The sequence below is a fragment of the Thamnophis sirtalis genome, unplaced genomic scaffold, assembly GCF_051295495.1.
Source record: "Thamnophis sirtalis isolate CommonGarterSnake01/CBP01778 unplaced genomic scaffold, rThaSir2_p1.2 scaffold_9, whole genome shotgun sequence".
Classification (NCBI taxonomy): domain Eukaryota; kingdom Metazoa; phylum Chordata; class Lepidosauria; order Squamata; family Natricidae; genus Thamnophis; species Thamnophis sirtalis.
Window position 1 is genome coordinate 18,945,636 of NW_028261389.1, and position 16,736 is coordinate 18,962,371.

The 16,736-nt window shown below is 38.7% G+C and overlaps 1 protein-coding gene across 2 annotated transcripts in view; it reads right to left on the reverse strand.

Annotated features, from left to right (window-relative positions):
- SYT10 (synaptotagmin 10) overlaps positions 1-16,736 on the reverse strand; it is a 57,748-nt gene that overhangs the window by 19,063 nt on the left and 21,949 nt on the right. For both annotated transcript variants that reach the window (XM_087722989.1, XM_087722990.1), the window contains exon 3: positions 2,103-2,667. In XM_087722989.1, coding sequence (XP_087579115.1) covers positions 2,103-2,667 — 565 coding nt within the window. The remainder of the gene's footprint in view (positions 1-2,102; positions 2,668-16,736) is intronic.

Consider the following 16,736-nt stretch of genomic DNA (forward strand, 5'->3'; position numbering starts at 1 on the left):
TCTGAATTCTGAACTAAAAACTCCTTTCTACTGTTCTCTCCTGCTTGTGTTCTGCTTGTAACTTTTACCACGTTGAAAGAATCTACTATGTTGGTATTATATATTTGTTCATCTATTTTTATGTATATAAAGAAGTTAATGAATCCTGCTGCATCAGTTATCTGGGTGTGCTTCTGGATTTGAATTTATGCAACAAACTCTGACACGTTCCGTGCGCCTTCGGTGTTTAGTCATGCCGGTCACATGACCACGGAGACATCTTTGGACAGCGCTGGCTCTTCGGCTTTGAAACAGAGATGAGCACCACCCCCTAGAGTCGGGAACGACCAGCACATATGTACGAGGGGAACCTTTACCTTTACCTAGGTTATACAACTAGCTCAGTAGTTCTTAGGATAGTGCCCAGAAGTCTTGATATCTCTAGAACAGTGTTTCTCAACCTCAGCAACTTTAAGAAGTTTAGACTTCAACTCCTAGAATTCCCAAGCCAGCATGGTGGCTGACATTCATTGAAGACAAAATCTTCTTGTGTAGGATCATGTGTCTTTGGAACTTAACTCCAATTATTCTACATGTTTCTGGCTCTGTCTTGAAAGCTTCTTCTTCAAAGCTAACTTCAATTGTTTCCACGTTTGATCATAAGAACTTTGCAAATTCTGAATGCTATAGCATGATCATCTGTGGGTGCTTTTTAAAACGAAATCCAAGGGACTAGAATGGATCGTGTAATGCCCCTTTCCATGTGTAATGCCTTTGACACTAATAAAGGAGAATATGTGTAGCTCAGGGTTGAAATGAGGGGTCCTTTGAGCTTGGCTGTTTTTTGTTTTTTTTTCATTACCCAAACTAGGTAACATCATCAGTGCTAGTCTAAACTTTGACACTATTTGAGTTCCTGTAGGCTTTCACTTTTTTTTAAAGGAGCAACTTCTTGTTAAATAAAACCTTATCGTGGCCATTTCTAAGATAGTACAGATTGTAAACACAATGTATTTGCACAGAGCTTCTGTTTTACACAGTCTCAGAAGTAATTTTTCCATAACTCTGACTGTCCATATGAACAAGAATAAGATTTATCATCACTAATAGATTGATCCAAGAATAAAATCAATTAGACATTAGTCCATAGTTCCATATTTCCACACTCCAGGCTTATCCCATACTTAATGGAAGCACCTTTACCTAATATTAGTAAGTTATGGGTTCAATTATGAGTGGATTTGGTATGGATCTACTTACACTTAATTATAATTCTATCATTAAGGTCTTATTTTTGTAAATATTAGCCATCTTCAACACCTGGTCTGACATAAAGGAAGTGAGACTAACAAATGGCAATAATAAGGGAACTGAGGTGTATTTCAATGAAATGTAGGCTATAGGAAAAGGAAAAGGTTGATTGTATACAGGATTAATGTCTTCCTAAGAGTCTATACCTGAAACTTTATTTTTCTCTCTTTAGAAGAAAATAAAGTTCATGTACAGATCTGAAAAACTGGGGCCTGGTGATATATGTATTTGGAAGGCTATCAGTTAATATGCTCATAAAAGTCTTGAAAGTCTTAATATGGGTTAAAAACCTATTGTTACCATACGGTCTTATATGTAATAGCTAAAGAAAGAAAAGATGTCAATCTTATCAAGGTACAAGAATAACTTACCGTATTTTCCGGAGTATTAAGATGCACCTTTTTCCCGCTAAAAAGGGAGTGAAAATCTGGGTGCGTCTTATACACTGAATACAGCATTTTTGGCCTCCTGAAACCCTCCCCCCTTGCAAAAATGGTCATGCATTGCATTTAGGAGGCTTATAGGATGCTCCTGGAGGCTGGGGAGGGCAGAAATGAGTGAAAAGGGGGGTCGTTTTTGCCCCCCCAGCCCCCAGGATCACTCTATAAGCCTCCTAAATGCTATGCATGCCCCTTTTTTGATGAAAAATGGGCCCATTTCTTTTGAAAAATGAGCCCTTTTTGGGAGCTCTGCTGAGTGCAAAACCTTTTTTTAAAAATTTGCCTCTTTAAAATTTTGGTGTGTCTTATTCTCTGAAAAATACGGTGTTTTGAAATCTCTTAAAACCATTTTTTTAAAGACATGGTACTTACTGTAGTGGCACAATGGATGTCTTTCCATACTGTAGCCTCTCTAGATAGATCAGAAACTTCAAAAAAGTTATCAAGAATAACTTCCCCAATCATATCATGTCTAGAAAACCTGTCAAAATCATACACGCTGAAATGTAGCTTCCTGTTGCAAAGTTGATCATAGGCCACGGGAAACTGAAAAGTTTCATTAAAGACAGGGTTTAAAGTCTTCCTATGAACCCGTGTCTGAAACTTTTTTTTCCTGTCTGGAAGAAGGTAGATTTTCACATACGGGTCTGACGTTCCCGTAAAGTCTTTAGCTGGTAACTCCAAAGCTTTAACGATAGTGACCAAAAGCAGTTCGTTTTCATAATCATATTTGAGGGTAAAGTTGAGTTTCCCACAGGTTTTCACGTCCTCTTGCTTGCCTTCGGAATCCACAGATTTTTGCTTGTAAAGCTCAGGTTTTATCCGTCCAATGCTGGTTGTCGTCTCCCCTCTTTGTAAAACTGGTTCTGGACCCATGTTAAAATCGATGCTAGACACCTGCATTTGCCTTGGCAGATGTCTCCTGAAAGAATTGTGTCTGCATTTAGAAACAGAAAGAAATTTAGCTTTGATTATCTTTTTTAAAATAATATTTTTATTGTTTTATATCTCAAATTCCATTTCCATTTGTGGCAGCCCCTGAGATATCGGAACACTGCTATCATGTCTCCCCTCGTTCTAGTTTAATGAAAAGAAGGACTAGGGGAGACATGATAGCAGTGTTCCAACATCTCAGGGGCTGCCACCAAGAAGAGGGAGTTAAGCTCTTCTCCAAAGGACCTGAGGGTAGAACAAGAAACAATGGGAGGAAACTAATCAAGGAGAGAAGCAACTTAGAACTGAGGAGAAATTTCTTGACAGTTAGAACAATTAATCAGTGGAACAGCTTGCCTCCAGATGCTGTGAATGCCCCAACACTGGATGTTTTTAAGAAGATGTTGGATAACCATTTATCTGAAATGGTATAGGTTTCCTGTCTAGGCAGGGGGTTGGACTAGAAGACCTCCAAGGTCCCTTCCAACTCTGTTATTCTATTCTATTCATTTCTATATTGAACAGTGTGTTTTCTAGTGTTAAAATACAAAGATCATAAACATCTATGTGCTAATATCAATTGTTATTGAAAAGTATACTATTCTCCATTATGATATCAATTATATAACCATCCATTTCTATATTGAACAGTGTGTTTTCTTGATGTCCAAAGTGTTAAAATACAAAGATCATAAACAACTATGTGCTAATATAATTGTTTTTGAAAAGTATACTATCTTCCATTGTGATATCAATTATATAACCATCCATTTCTATATTGAACAGTGTGTTTTCTTGATGTCCAAAGTGTTAAAATATAAATATCATCATAATCATTATCGTCATGTACATAGAGACATATATGCAATAATATCAATAGTTATACTGTCTTCCATTTTGATATCTATTATATAACCTCAAAGTATTTGCTATTTGCTAATAGTTTTCTTTCTCATGTGGTGAAATAATCATGCCTGCATTTAGAAACAGAAATCAAATTTAGCTTAGATTATCTTGATGGGAAAGAAAAATAACTTGGATACCATTAAAAACAAAAGAAATCAAGCAGCATTTCACATTTAACAAGTTTTCAATGTTATTGTTACAACTCTCATGAGGGAACAGTTATTAACAATGCTAGATAATCCAGGAAGATAATTCAATAATTCAGTTCAAGAAGAATAATGATCAGTTAGCAAACAGGAAATGGAGAATTAGGTAGATCAGGGGAGAGGAAGGAGTGGGGGGGAGGCAGATATGGAGGATAAGTAAATCAGGGAGATAATAAGAAAGGTGACAATAGCCTAAATTTATAAGAAATGAGAGATGAAAATTCATCTCCCAGTTGCACCCCAGTAGTCATCATTCAAGAAGTGGTCCTTGGCTTATGACCACAACTGAGCCCAAAATTCAGTGAAGGTTGTGCCATTTTACAATCTTTTTTTGCCAAAATTGTTAAGTGAATCACTGTAGTTGTTAAATTAATAATAACTAAGTCGATAAATGAATCTGGCTTTCTCACTGACTTTGTGTGTCAGAGGTGATCACATGACCCTGGTGTCAACTCTGAAGTGAACCTGGCTGAGGCCATCTTGGAGGCTTCAGGGTTGCCACACAACAGAGGGAGGAGGGGAAATGGATAGATGGGGTTTGGTAGCCAAAACAAGAAAGTTTTTGTGTGGGAACCAAGGACATTCCGACAGGTGGTTGGCCAGAGGAGGAGCGAAGTAACCAAGCAACTGGCCAACACCTTCATTGGATAGCATGGCCAGTGACTTGGGGGAAAGGGGAAACTTTTACTTTTTACTTAGGTGCCATGGGAACCTCAGAGTTGGCTTTCACCAGTTGTGCCAATATGATGTATCCAATAAATTGTTCTTTGAGGAACTTGCCTGCCTCAGAGTTCTGTTTTCTATGGGTGCATCACTTGGAACGCTGACACCTGGGACACTAAAACCATTATAATTATGAATCAATGGCCAAGCAGCTGAATTCTGATCATGTGACCATGGAGATGCCGGTCACGAGTGTGAAAAATGGCCGTAAATCACTTTTTTTCAGTGCTGTTGTAACTTTGAGTCACTAGAGAATTGTTTTAAGTCAGGGACTATCTGTAAGGCTGATTTGTAGATGAGCATGATCTTGAAAAGTAAACTAAGAAATTTAAAAAATAAAATAAAACAACCCTTCAATCCACCCCCCTTATTTTTCTGGAAGAAGATAATAGCCATTCTGTATTGCTTCCATGGGCCATAAGGATAATACAAGCCCTGCTGAGGGAAAGAAGTTTTTACTTTTCCTTTTTCTATTTCATGAGAAGCTTCCCTAACATTCCCAGTTTGCCCTTCGCCAAAATGGGACAACAACCACTTCTGGAGGACACAAATAAATGGCACCATCCTCTATTAAGACCATACACGATATCAAAGACAGTTTGGTGTGTGTATGTGTGTTTGTTTGTATTTATTCCCTTCCAAATACAGTAGAACCTCTGGTCACAGCCATGATTTGTTCCATAATTTTGGTCACAACCCAATTTGGTCGTGCCTGAACCTAATTTTGGAAATTGGGCGCTTACGAAAAAAATGGTGCAGAAGAGGAAATTGGCCGCGAAAAAAAAAATTGGGAATACTTTGGTCGGAACCTGATTTGATTGTGGTTAGAAGCGTTCATGACCAGAGGTTCTACTGTATACTTTTCCATATTATACGTTGCCTTGAAGATCTTTGCCCATAGAGCAGTTTTGGGTTGTTGTTGGCTAAATGCTGCATTTCATTGCTACTTCACCAAGGCAGGAGTGCACCATCAACTGAATCAGTGCTTGTTCTGCTTTTAAACACAATTACATCCCACTTCATCATGAATGCTGCAATAGAACAATGGTCATAATACTTGCCTCGTAAATAGAAGATGGTTGGATCAAACACGGGGCAGATTTTTTTGGAGGGGAATGACTATTCCTCTCCAGAAGCAGAAGCATTGGCCTGTTCGATCTGTCCCATTTCCTGCTTACATCGCCTTTGAACACTGAAGCAAAATATCTTTCTGTGCAGCTGCCCGGCAGTCTGCTTTTGAAGCACCACGTGGGGTTGCTTAATAATGCAAAAAGAGGTGCTTCATGGGGTGCTCCGTGCATTCTGAAGCATCATTCAAAAGATTTGTACAGTTCTACTCCCCAGTTCTGCTATTTCCTAATCTGAAGAAGCCCCTAGTTTTGTCTTCTTTTGGAACCTGGTAGAAGCTTGGAAGCTTAGGAAGCTGTTGATAGCTAGAAGGTGATTTTATTATCATGTACTATGGACCTTCACAGACATTCGCAGGTGACCTTATTACTAAACGAAGGCACAGGAGAATTGTAATGAAATTCTTCTCTTATTTGGAAAAGAAAATCTTGAAACAAATGCCATTTCATTAAATGTGCTAGAAAAAAAAATGTAGATGCAGAATTCTTCTGCGCAGCTCTATTTAAAACACCTGCACCGAATACATAACATTGTTCCCTTGTCTTCTATTGTTAGAAACTTCATAGGCTGGCTAGGTTGGATGCTACAGAGCGAGTTATTCCCTCGATGATATAATATCATCATATTCAATGAGATTTGTGCTTGAGGAAGCCAATGCTCTAATGACACAGTGGCTTGCGTCAGTTTCTGAATCCCAACATTTCAGGGAGACAGCTGATTGATGTGTTACTTATTCAAATGTGTTTTGTTCCCATAGCAACGTGGAATGCTTTTCTGAACCAAAAAAAAAACCCTATGGGATTTGTATGATTACCCTACAAAAGGGTCAGGAGCACAGTTAATTAGAAAGTGCACACTTTAGCAGCTCACATCTGCTACACTGTTCCTCCCACTGCCATGTCCCTTCCCTTTGATTTGTTGCTCTGCCTGGACTCATCTTTGTTCTTTGGAGCCTTGAAGGCAAGCCAGAAATGGTCCTCCACGTCCTAGAGAATTTAAATAGGCAAATCCTCAGTAGGATCTTGTCAAATCAGTATCCACCGATCCACTGAAATTGGCCAGCGGGAATTCATGTCCCTGGGACGATAGCAGCTAAAAGTTGCCAGATGAATTGCTCTTGCAGATTTAGTGGAACCCCCATTTCTAAAATTAAAATGGCATTAACTGGATGCATTTAATTTCTCTCCTTGCACTGAGGGGCAAATAATATGGATTTTGTTATTTGTTAACTAACATAGTTTGTATTTTAATCTGATTTATATTCTTTCTTTTAAAGTGATGTTCGAGATTTATTAGCTTTTAACATTCCTAAACTGATAAACAAGCTGGAGACTACTTCCTGATAAGAAAAGTTTGTTAGTACAAATCGGGGTCTGGCTTATCTCTTGTGAACCCTAAACAACCTTTCTCCTTACAATTTATTCCCCTTCAGACCTCATTTTAATAAACATGTATGCTGTTATCTTGTCCAATCAACTTTTCTCTTTCAGATTTCTTTGTTATGTTAACTATAAAAGAGGATGTAAGCTAAAGATCGGGGTTCCCTCTTTGAATGAGGAATCCCTTTTGTCTGAATATTCTGATAAATTGTAATAAAACAATCTTCCTGTCTCAGTTTGTCTCATTGGAAAATATGCACACCGGGGCACGAGCCTGAAAAAGCCATATTTGTCCATCAGCATGGAATGGGACATTTTGAAATATCTGAAGTCCATGCCTCTTTCAGACAAGAACAGCCAAATGCAGAGGATAGAGCAAATCAATTTACTGAAACAATTTGTGTTTCAGACCAACTCTTGCATGGAATTACTGTCATCTGGCTTGAGTTTTGCTTGAGGGTCTGGGCTGTTAGCTTTTCCTGTCCAAGAATTGCCACCTGTGCTCTCATCCTACAGAGGATCCTACTTTCTTCTGAACCAAAACTTTCCTGTCCTATTTACTTCCATCATCTCCTTTTCCCTAGATATCATCTTTAAAACCGCTACTCTACTTTCTCCTTGCCAGGCCACAGCTGCAGGTTCTTTCTACCATCAGAACTCCTGCCTGGTTATGCACAATATTCCAGATCCAGTATCAGAGGAAAACAAAATCTGAACAGCACCAACACAATGCTTTTCTGCTGGCTCATTTTCATGCATTCAGCTACAAGTCAAACTTTTTAACCAAGTAATGAGACATCAGTTGATAAACAAGCAAGTCTTAATCTTAACTTAGATGCTGGTTTCTTTCTTTCACTTAGTGGCAGCAGAAACCAAGATGCTATGGGGACATTGGGCCACAAGATTAGGATTGCATTTGCCAGAGACCAGGAATAGAAGAATACTCAAATTCAACAGAAATTGTTTAGTAGGTTTTGAATAAGTAACATAATACATTTTACCACCTAAATGGCAGATTAAGCAGGATTCCTTAAGATCATGAAGTAACTCATGAAGAGAGCAACCATTCAGGTGATTGTTTCCAGGAATGGAGCCCATAACTGCAAAGTGTAGTATCTTGTAAGAAGATGTATCAGTGACACTTTTGATGACTTTCGTGGCACCACAAAACCGCGCTTGACTAAAGCGCGCCCGATTAAACCGCGTCGCTGATGTCATCAACAGGGCGACAACAGCGAGCACGGAGAAAGAAGGGCGCTTTAAATAGCGCTTTGAAAGCAAGCCGATTCAACTTAAGGTAAGGGTTAGGTTTAGGGTTAGCTTTAGGGTTAGGTTTAGAGTTAGGTTAAGGGTTAGGGTTAGGGTTAGGTTTAGGGTTAGGTTAAGGGTTAGGGTTAGGGTTAGGGTTAGGTTAAGGGTTAGGTTTAGGGTTAGGGTTAGGTTTAGGGTTAGGTTAAGGGTTAGGTTTAGGGTTAGGTTTAGGATTAGGTTTAGGGGGGTTAGGTTTAGGGTTAGGGGTTAATTTTAGGTTTAGCGTTAGGGTTAGGGTTAGGGTTAGAAAGCTAACACTCTAGTCTCCATGCTTCTGAGTTCCTGTACGATAGAATGTTGAACTAGATGATCCACTGGCAAATTGGAACTTACATAAAAAATTCAGTAAGTGATTATGCTGAAAGCAACTTTAACTTATGGTTTTGAGTTAACCATTGATTGTGGTGACTGATGGGAACACTATTCTTATTTAAATAAATGTCTTATTTTGCATTTATTCAACTATTTACAAGATAACCATTCAATGCATCCTTGAGAGCAGAAACCTCTGTATTTTTTGGAGTATAAGAAACACTCCTCCCCCTAAAAGAGGGTGAAAATTAGCCCCGCCCACCCACCGGCCCCAACCCTTTGGTCTCTGCCTCCCAGCAATTTATCTCCTTGCAGCAAACAGGGAAAATGGGGCTTGCAGAAGCAGCAATAGGCTATGGCAATCCCTGCAGCCTGAAACAGTTGATCATCAGGAGACCCGTGCTGAAACTGAAATTGAAAGTGAAATGGGCTGTTTCATGTTTGCTGCAAGGAGGCAAATTGCTGGGAGGCAGATTTTTTGGGGTGTGCTAATCAGGCTAAACTGAAACAGGCTGTTTGCTGTTTGCTGCAATGAGGTCAATCAATAACTATAAATGCCTATAGAATGTTCAAATTATTAGACTTATTTTTTAAAGACTGCTTTATTATTGTTCTAGACAATTTAACAAAATGAAGAACCTTTTTAAAATAAATACTTGATTTGAAGAGTGCTATTTTATCTTCTTTTAAATAGCAGAGAATAACGTATACTTCCAAAAAGCCACATCAATTTTAACAGCATCTGTACAAGTACAGTTTGAAATGTAACACCACGAATATTGTATATCATCTGTACTGTTTGCTGTTCGCTGCAAGGAGGCAAATTGCTGGGAGGCAGAGGCAAATTTCTCCCCCTTGTTTTCCTCTCCAAAAGCTAAGTGTGTCTTCTACTTCAAAGCATCTTATACTCCAAAAAATACAGCATGTCTTGCTGAAAGAACTAAGATGTTCACCACTTACAAAGTTTTTTCTTCAGGCAAGTCAGACATGGCTTGTAGATTCATATGAATGTGGAAGGAAACTTGGAAATCTATACAAATTGCCTGTCCAGTGCAGGAACCTATTGCATTCATTCAATATCTGTGTCACAAATTGCAGTCATCTTGGTAGGGCTGAATGTGCAACTTACTAACACATCAGTGCTGATCTGGAAAATTATCTGAGGTCTACATCCTAACCCAATAGTTAGCTTCTAATATTTGAAAAACAAGACTTACCGTATTTTTCAGAGTATAAAACACACCTTTTTCCCCTCAAAAAAAGAGGCTGAAAATCTGAGTGCATCTTATACGCTGAATACAGCATTTTTTGCCTCCACTCCCTTCACCAAAATGCCCATGCATAGCTTTTAGAAGGCTTTCAGAGAGCTCTGGGGGCTGGAGAGGGCAGAAATGAGCAAAAAACAATCCGTTTTTGGCCCCCTCAGCCCCCAGCAGCACTCTATAAGCTTCCTAAAGATTATCCATGCCATTTTTTTGAAAAAAAAACCGAGGCCATTTTAGGGGAAAATGGGCCATTTTTTGCTCATTTTTGCCCCTCCTCCCCCAGGAGCACTCTACAGGCCTCCTAAAGGCTATTCATGCCCTTTTTTGAAAAAAAAAATAGGCCTGTTTTCACGAAAAATGAGCCGTTTTTGGGAGGTTTGCAGAGTGAAAAAACTTTTTAAATTTTTTTTCCTTTTCAAAACCTTGCTGCATCTTATACTCCAAAAAATACGGTATATGTCTGTCTATTTGCTTCACTTTATTCCTATGCTTGAATTCACATGCTTGCAATTAGTCTTACTGCAGATACTCAGTTTTAAATTTCCTGAATCAATGTAATGTAATGTGACATTCCATTGTGATGTTGTGAGTTTTCTGAGCAGCAACAATGCAGATGCTTCCAAAGAGCTATAAATTAAAGGGGAATGAACACAATCACCAGTGTTTTGATGAATGTAACCACAAAAAGACTTTATATTAAGGAAAATGCTTTTAGTAATGAGTGTTGGGAAAAGCACAGAGGGAAATTTGAATACGTTTATTATGCACATATTTAAAAAGCATTTAAAATTGAATGGCAAAATTGGAAAAATGAGGAAATGAATTAAAATGAAGTTCTTACTAGACAGATTTATACATTTCTACTCGCCAGTGTCCCTGGATAGGATACGAAAAAGCTGCCTCATTTCCAGTGAGACATGTTGACCAAGTTCAAGAATCTAACTCGGAGATGCCAGGAGTTGAACCTTGTATTTTATGGCTACAAACAATATAGTTTATGAGTGGTGCAGTGGCCTAGAGGTGGAGCTGTCACCTCACAATCAGGAGGCTGTTAGTTCGATCCTAGGTAGAGGCAGATATTTCTCTCTTTTCTGGGCACAATGAGAATGTATCTGCTGAACAAAGTTCCGCATTGGCAACAAGAAGGGCATCCGGCCAGTAAACACTCAGCTCCATTCAGTTGCCTAGACTCCACCCCACAAGGGCTTATGGGGTCGTTAAAAGAAAGAAGATGAAACAATATAGTTTTCTTTATTCAATTACAAGGTTGGGTAGAGAGAATTAAAACCTATACCCAGCCTAAATAAATTTCTTATGCCCCTGCATAGAACATTCAATTGATAAGAAAACATTATTGTAACCTTGAATAAATAAGGAAACAAGCGGGGGTAATGGACAGATTGTAAGGAATTTACTACATGTCTCCTCTCCTTTAATCTCTGAAACCCTCATTATGAGTAAGAATCCCTCAGGAACAAAAATCATACTGTTAAGTGCAGCCTTGCCATCTTCTAGCTGGGGAGAAAAAACGGAATTTAATCTAATCTTAGTGGCATGTTTTCTGTAATTAAAAGCAAAAGAAAATAAAAGAAAATCCATTATCTTCTTGTGTCCAGATATAAAAGCTGTAGTCCCAGATTCTTTCTCATTACTTGACAAAATGTTACATTTTGAAAGAAGCCAACTCCTCTTCTGATCAATGATAACATAAGTCTGAAAACGCACAGAAATAATCTACAAGATATTGAAAACGAATGTAGCAAATGTGATAATTTTGTTACAGAGTTCGTAGAAATCAGCAAAATCACAGCAAAATGTAACAAGTCTAATTTTGTAAAATTAAATTTTCAATTACAACTAGAAAGAATGATGAATACTTATCTACTTTGGAATCATGAAATAAAATGTACATTCAAAGTCTTATTCCTAATTTCAGATCTTAGGAAAACGGTGTAAATTTGAGGTGGTGAAATGATCAAACTAAACAGCACCATAAGCTTTTTTTTTTTCACTCATAAAAGTATTTGTAGGAATTGGGTTTTTTTTCCTTCTTTCCCATCAACCAGAATGCTTTTCATGAGCTCCCAAGTGAAGTGAAATTGCACTCTGGAGGTAAACAGACAGTAACACAAAACTGTTTCTTCGCATGTCATTTATTGTTGCCTGGAATCTAGACATAAAGACCTTTTTTATACGCAGGTCTCTTATAAAAGAGTGCAAAATAGGAGAATGTAAAATATTTAATTCAGGTTCATTGCATTGCTTCCCCTTCCTATGCAACGAGTCTTCAGATTCAAGGTTACCTTAGATAGTTTTCCTTTCATCAGAACCGTTTGAACTCTGATAGTTTTATTATTAATGCATAGAAATGGAAAACAGATACTGCACCAGAGGTGATATTCAGCAGGTTCTGACCAGTTTTGGAGAACTGGTAGTGGAAATTTTGAGTAGTGCAGAGACCTGGTAAATACCACCTCTGACTGGCCCCATCCCCATCTATTCTCTGCCTCCCAAATCCCAGCTGATCAGGAGGGAATGGAGATTTTGCAGTATCCTTCCCCTGGAGTGGGGAGGGAATGGAGATTTTGCAGTATCCTTCCCCTGGAGTGGGGAGGGAATGGAGATTTTACAGTATCCTTCCCCTGCCATGCCCGCCATGCCATGCCACGCCCACCAAGCCAAGCCCACAGAACCGGTAGTAAAAATGTTTAAATCCCATCACTGTACTGCACTCTTTATTGATAGCAACAAGGAAGAGAATATAGGACAAAGAACTATTTCAGCATTGGTGTATGTTCACATTCCTGACACAGAAGCATAGGATTTAGGGAATCCAGAATACTGAGGCTCACATCTGAATAAGACTTCAGTTTCTAACCATGAACTATACAGTGACTCAATAAAAATTTCCTATGAAGGGAAACAATATAACTCATTAGAGGATTTTTGGAGTGAAGCTGACAGCAAATGTACTAGTCATACCATTTCCTGAAATGGAATGGTGTGTCACTGTTACTTCTGCTGGCCACAACATCTGTCACAGCCATATCTATTCCTTTTTCTCTGTCCTACCCAATACATTTTTTGGAATGATACTAGGAACCGCATGGAGTATTTGTCTTATGTTGGGCATAAGGATTATACCCCCAATAGTTCCAATTGGGGAAAGTGGGAACAAATCTGGAGGAATTTTCTGAAGACCACAGATTATGTATACATCCATGAAATGGACATCAAAGCTTGTAGTAATATTTCCCAGGGACACGTATACTGATACATCTTGCTGTAAATTGAAAAGGAGCATTTATTACATACATGATGCAATCTCATGATCTTGAACATATGCTTACCATTTTCAAGGAACGTATCAGGAATTTATTTGAAGTCCTGAATTTCATTGATAGAGAACCAGAGGAATTATGAAATGAACTTAGCTGTTAAGGATGAATGTGAAAAGAGACTGCCAAAAATGAAGAAAGAGAAGAAAGGAAATGAATGTCAGAGGAAATCATGGAAATTGCCAAGAAGAAGAAAAAGAAAACAAAGCTAAGAAAGACAAACTTGTCAGAAAGGGACTTAACCAAGAGTTTCAGGCAGCTGTTAGACGAGACAAGGAGCAGTATAACAACAATTGTAGAGACAGTATAGATGGAAACAGACATAGAAAAACAAGGACAGTCTTTCAAAATATCTCTGATCATAGAAGGACCTTGAATTGATGTGCTAAAAGACACCAATGAACATAGAGTAACCAATTCAAAGGAGATGAAAGAATATCATAGACGTACGGTATACTGAAAGATATAGTAGAGATGTCAACATCCAAGAAGATGTTCTTAGTTTCAAGAGTGACTGGAACTACTAGAAGATGAAATTAGATCAACACTCAGTTCATTACCAAGTTGGAAGGTAATGAAAATATGGTAAGCAAAAGAAAAAAGAATCAGACAAGATTCTAACCAAGCTATGCCAACAAATCTGGAGAATGACACAATGGCCAACCAATTGGAAGATGTCAATTTACATTCCAGTACAAAATCAATGAGATTTAACAGGGTCTGCAAATTATCATACAAGCATTATCATAAAGGTAAAGATTCCCCTCACGCTAGTTGTTCCTGACTCTAGGGGGCGGTGCTCATCTCCATTTCAAAGCCGAAGAGCCAGCACTGTCCGAAGAGGTATCCGTGGTCATGTGGCTGGCATGACTAAAATCGAAGGCACACAGAACGCTGTTGCCTTCTCATCAAGGTGGTCCCTATTTTTCTACTTGCATGTTTACATTCTTTTGAACAGCTAGGTTGGCAGAAGCTGGGGCAAGTAATGGGAGCTCACTCTGTTACGTGGACTAGGGATTCGAACCGCCAAACTGCCAACCTTTCTGATCGACAAGCTTAGCATCTTAGCCACTGAGCCACCATATCCCTTTATCATATAATATACTTAATTTCACATGGTAGCAAAATAATGGTTATAATCATCCAATGCAGATTAGAGCCCTATAGTGAAAAAGAGACGACAGGTATTCAAGCTAGCTTTAGAAAAGAAACATTATACATTATTGCTGATATACACTGGATGGGTGAGAAAGCCAAAGAATAGCAAAAATGGGCTTCATCGATGATAGAAAAAACTCTGATTTTGTCAATCTTGTCAAGCAATGGAAAAGGATAAGTCAAAGGGGGATCCCATTGTCCTCATGGGAAACTTATATGCAGATCAGGAATTCATGACGTGGCCAGAACTTAGCAAAATAGACTGAAAAATCAATAACGTACACTATGTTGATAACACTACTTTGATAGCTGAAAATGCAAAGGATCTTCAAACCCACTATTAAAAGTCAAATAGCAATAGCAATAGCAATAGCAGTTAGACTTATATACCACTTCATAGGGCTTTCAGCCCTCTCTAAGCGGTTTACAGAGTCAGCATATTGCCCCCAACAATCCGGGTCCTCATTTTACCCACCTCGGAAGGATGGAAGGCTGAGTCAACCTTGAGCTGGTGAGATTTGAACAGCTGAACTGCAGAACTGCAGTCAGCTGAAGTAGCCTGCAGTGCTGCACTCTAACCACTGCACCACCTCGGCTCTATGAGAAAAATTAGACTAAAATTAAATTGCATGCGGCACACTTTGGGAGGAAAAGTTGAGTTGTGTGGTGACCTAAAGGTGGAGCTCTTCTTTCACAATCAGGAGGCTGTGAGTTCGATCCTAGGTAGAGGCAGATATTTTTCTTTCTGGGCACAATGAAAATGGTGCGAACCCTGCATTGGCGACAGGAAGAGCATCCAGCCAGTAAATTCTCAGGTCCATTCAGTTTCCCTGATTCCACCTTGATGCAAGGAATTACAGGGTCATTAAAAAACTCTTTGGGAGGAAAGATTGGTCTTTAAAGAAGTAGGACAGGAAGGATATTGATGTCACGGTTCCAAATAGCATCCAAAAATAAATCAGAGTCCAAAGCAAAGTATTGCTCAAAGTTCCAATTTATTAAGAGAGCCATGTTGGCACATCTGGGAAAACGTGAATCTGAAAGCTTCCCAGTTTTCCCCACTCAGTTGAAAGTTCAAGATCTTGCCCCCACAGACCCAAGTCCATCACATGGTCCTATCTTTCATTGCCATGCTGGCAGTTCCACCCATCCAGTTCCGGTCAGGTGCAGAGGTGCAAAGACAAAGGATGACCTTGGCTTTCTAGAAAGAATTGTGTTATGGCTACATACCATCTAACTCCATCCAATCCCCACTCCCATTTTCCCACCATAGAAAATGCATAGTAGAATAATAGAAAGTGCGCCAGGCCAAAGATCCAAAAGAAAAGATGGCTGCAGGCCTGACAATTGACACTTTTGAACTTGGGTGTCAGAGAAGACTCCTGTGAATACCAAGGACAGCCAAGAAAACAAATTGATGGATCATCGAACAAATCTTACTTGAGGCACAAGTAAGCTGAAATTATCCTACTTCAAACTTGTTATGTGAAGACCAAGCTCTCTGGAAAAGGATCTAATGCTGGGAAAGATAGAAGGAAAGAGAAGAGAACAACCAACAGCAAGATGAATGAACTCAGTTACAGGGGTACTGAATGCACTGTTGGAAGATTTGAAAGTACAGATTGAGGATAGTTTTTTATAGAGAAGATTTACCTCTGCGGTTGCTAGGTGTCAAAAATGACTTGATGGCACATAATGAATCAATCAATCAACCTTGCATACATGCAATACCGGCCATAATTTGCAAAACTAAGACACGTGTAATTTTTTCTAATTTTTTGTCCAGAATTTTCTGTCCAAGAAAGTATTCTTTCCATTACTTCAAATGTAATTTCTGTGCATTTAGCCCTTAATGTCTCTTAGTGCATTAAAATTAGATGCATTTAATGGCCATCTTCTTAAATCATTCCTCAGTTAATGTGACAGCTAAGTGCTAAGTACTAGCATATTGTTTTCAGTTATATCCTGGTAGAATTCTGATTGTTGGATAAGGATGTACGTGAACTATTAATGGTAAAGAATAAATTGTGTTTTTTTTTAGAAAAAATAGCTAGTACATTTTGAAATGTATTTGCGTTACTTCTTACCTTAACTTATTGTGTGTCTCAGGTATTATAATCACAGAGAAACACATCTATATTTATCCCAGCACTTGTGTTTTCCGTTCATGTATAGGTACTTCTCAACTATTCATTTAGTGACTATTCAAAGTTACAACAGCACTGTGACTTATGACCATATTCAGGGGTAGATTTCTGCTGGGGTTACTGCCAATTTGCTGCATGAGCTGTTATGCGTGCGTGCATATTTGCCAAAAAATTGTTCTGTGCATGTGCAGAACATTTAA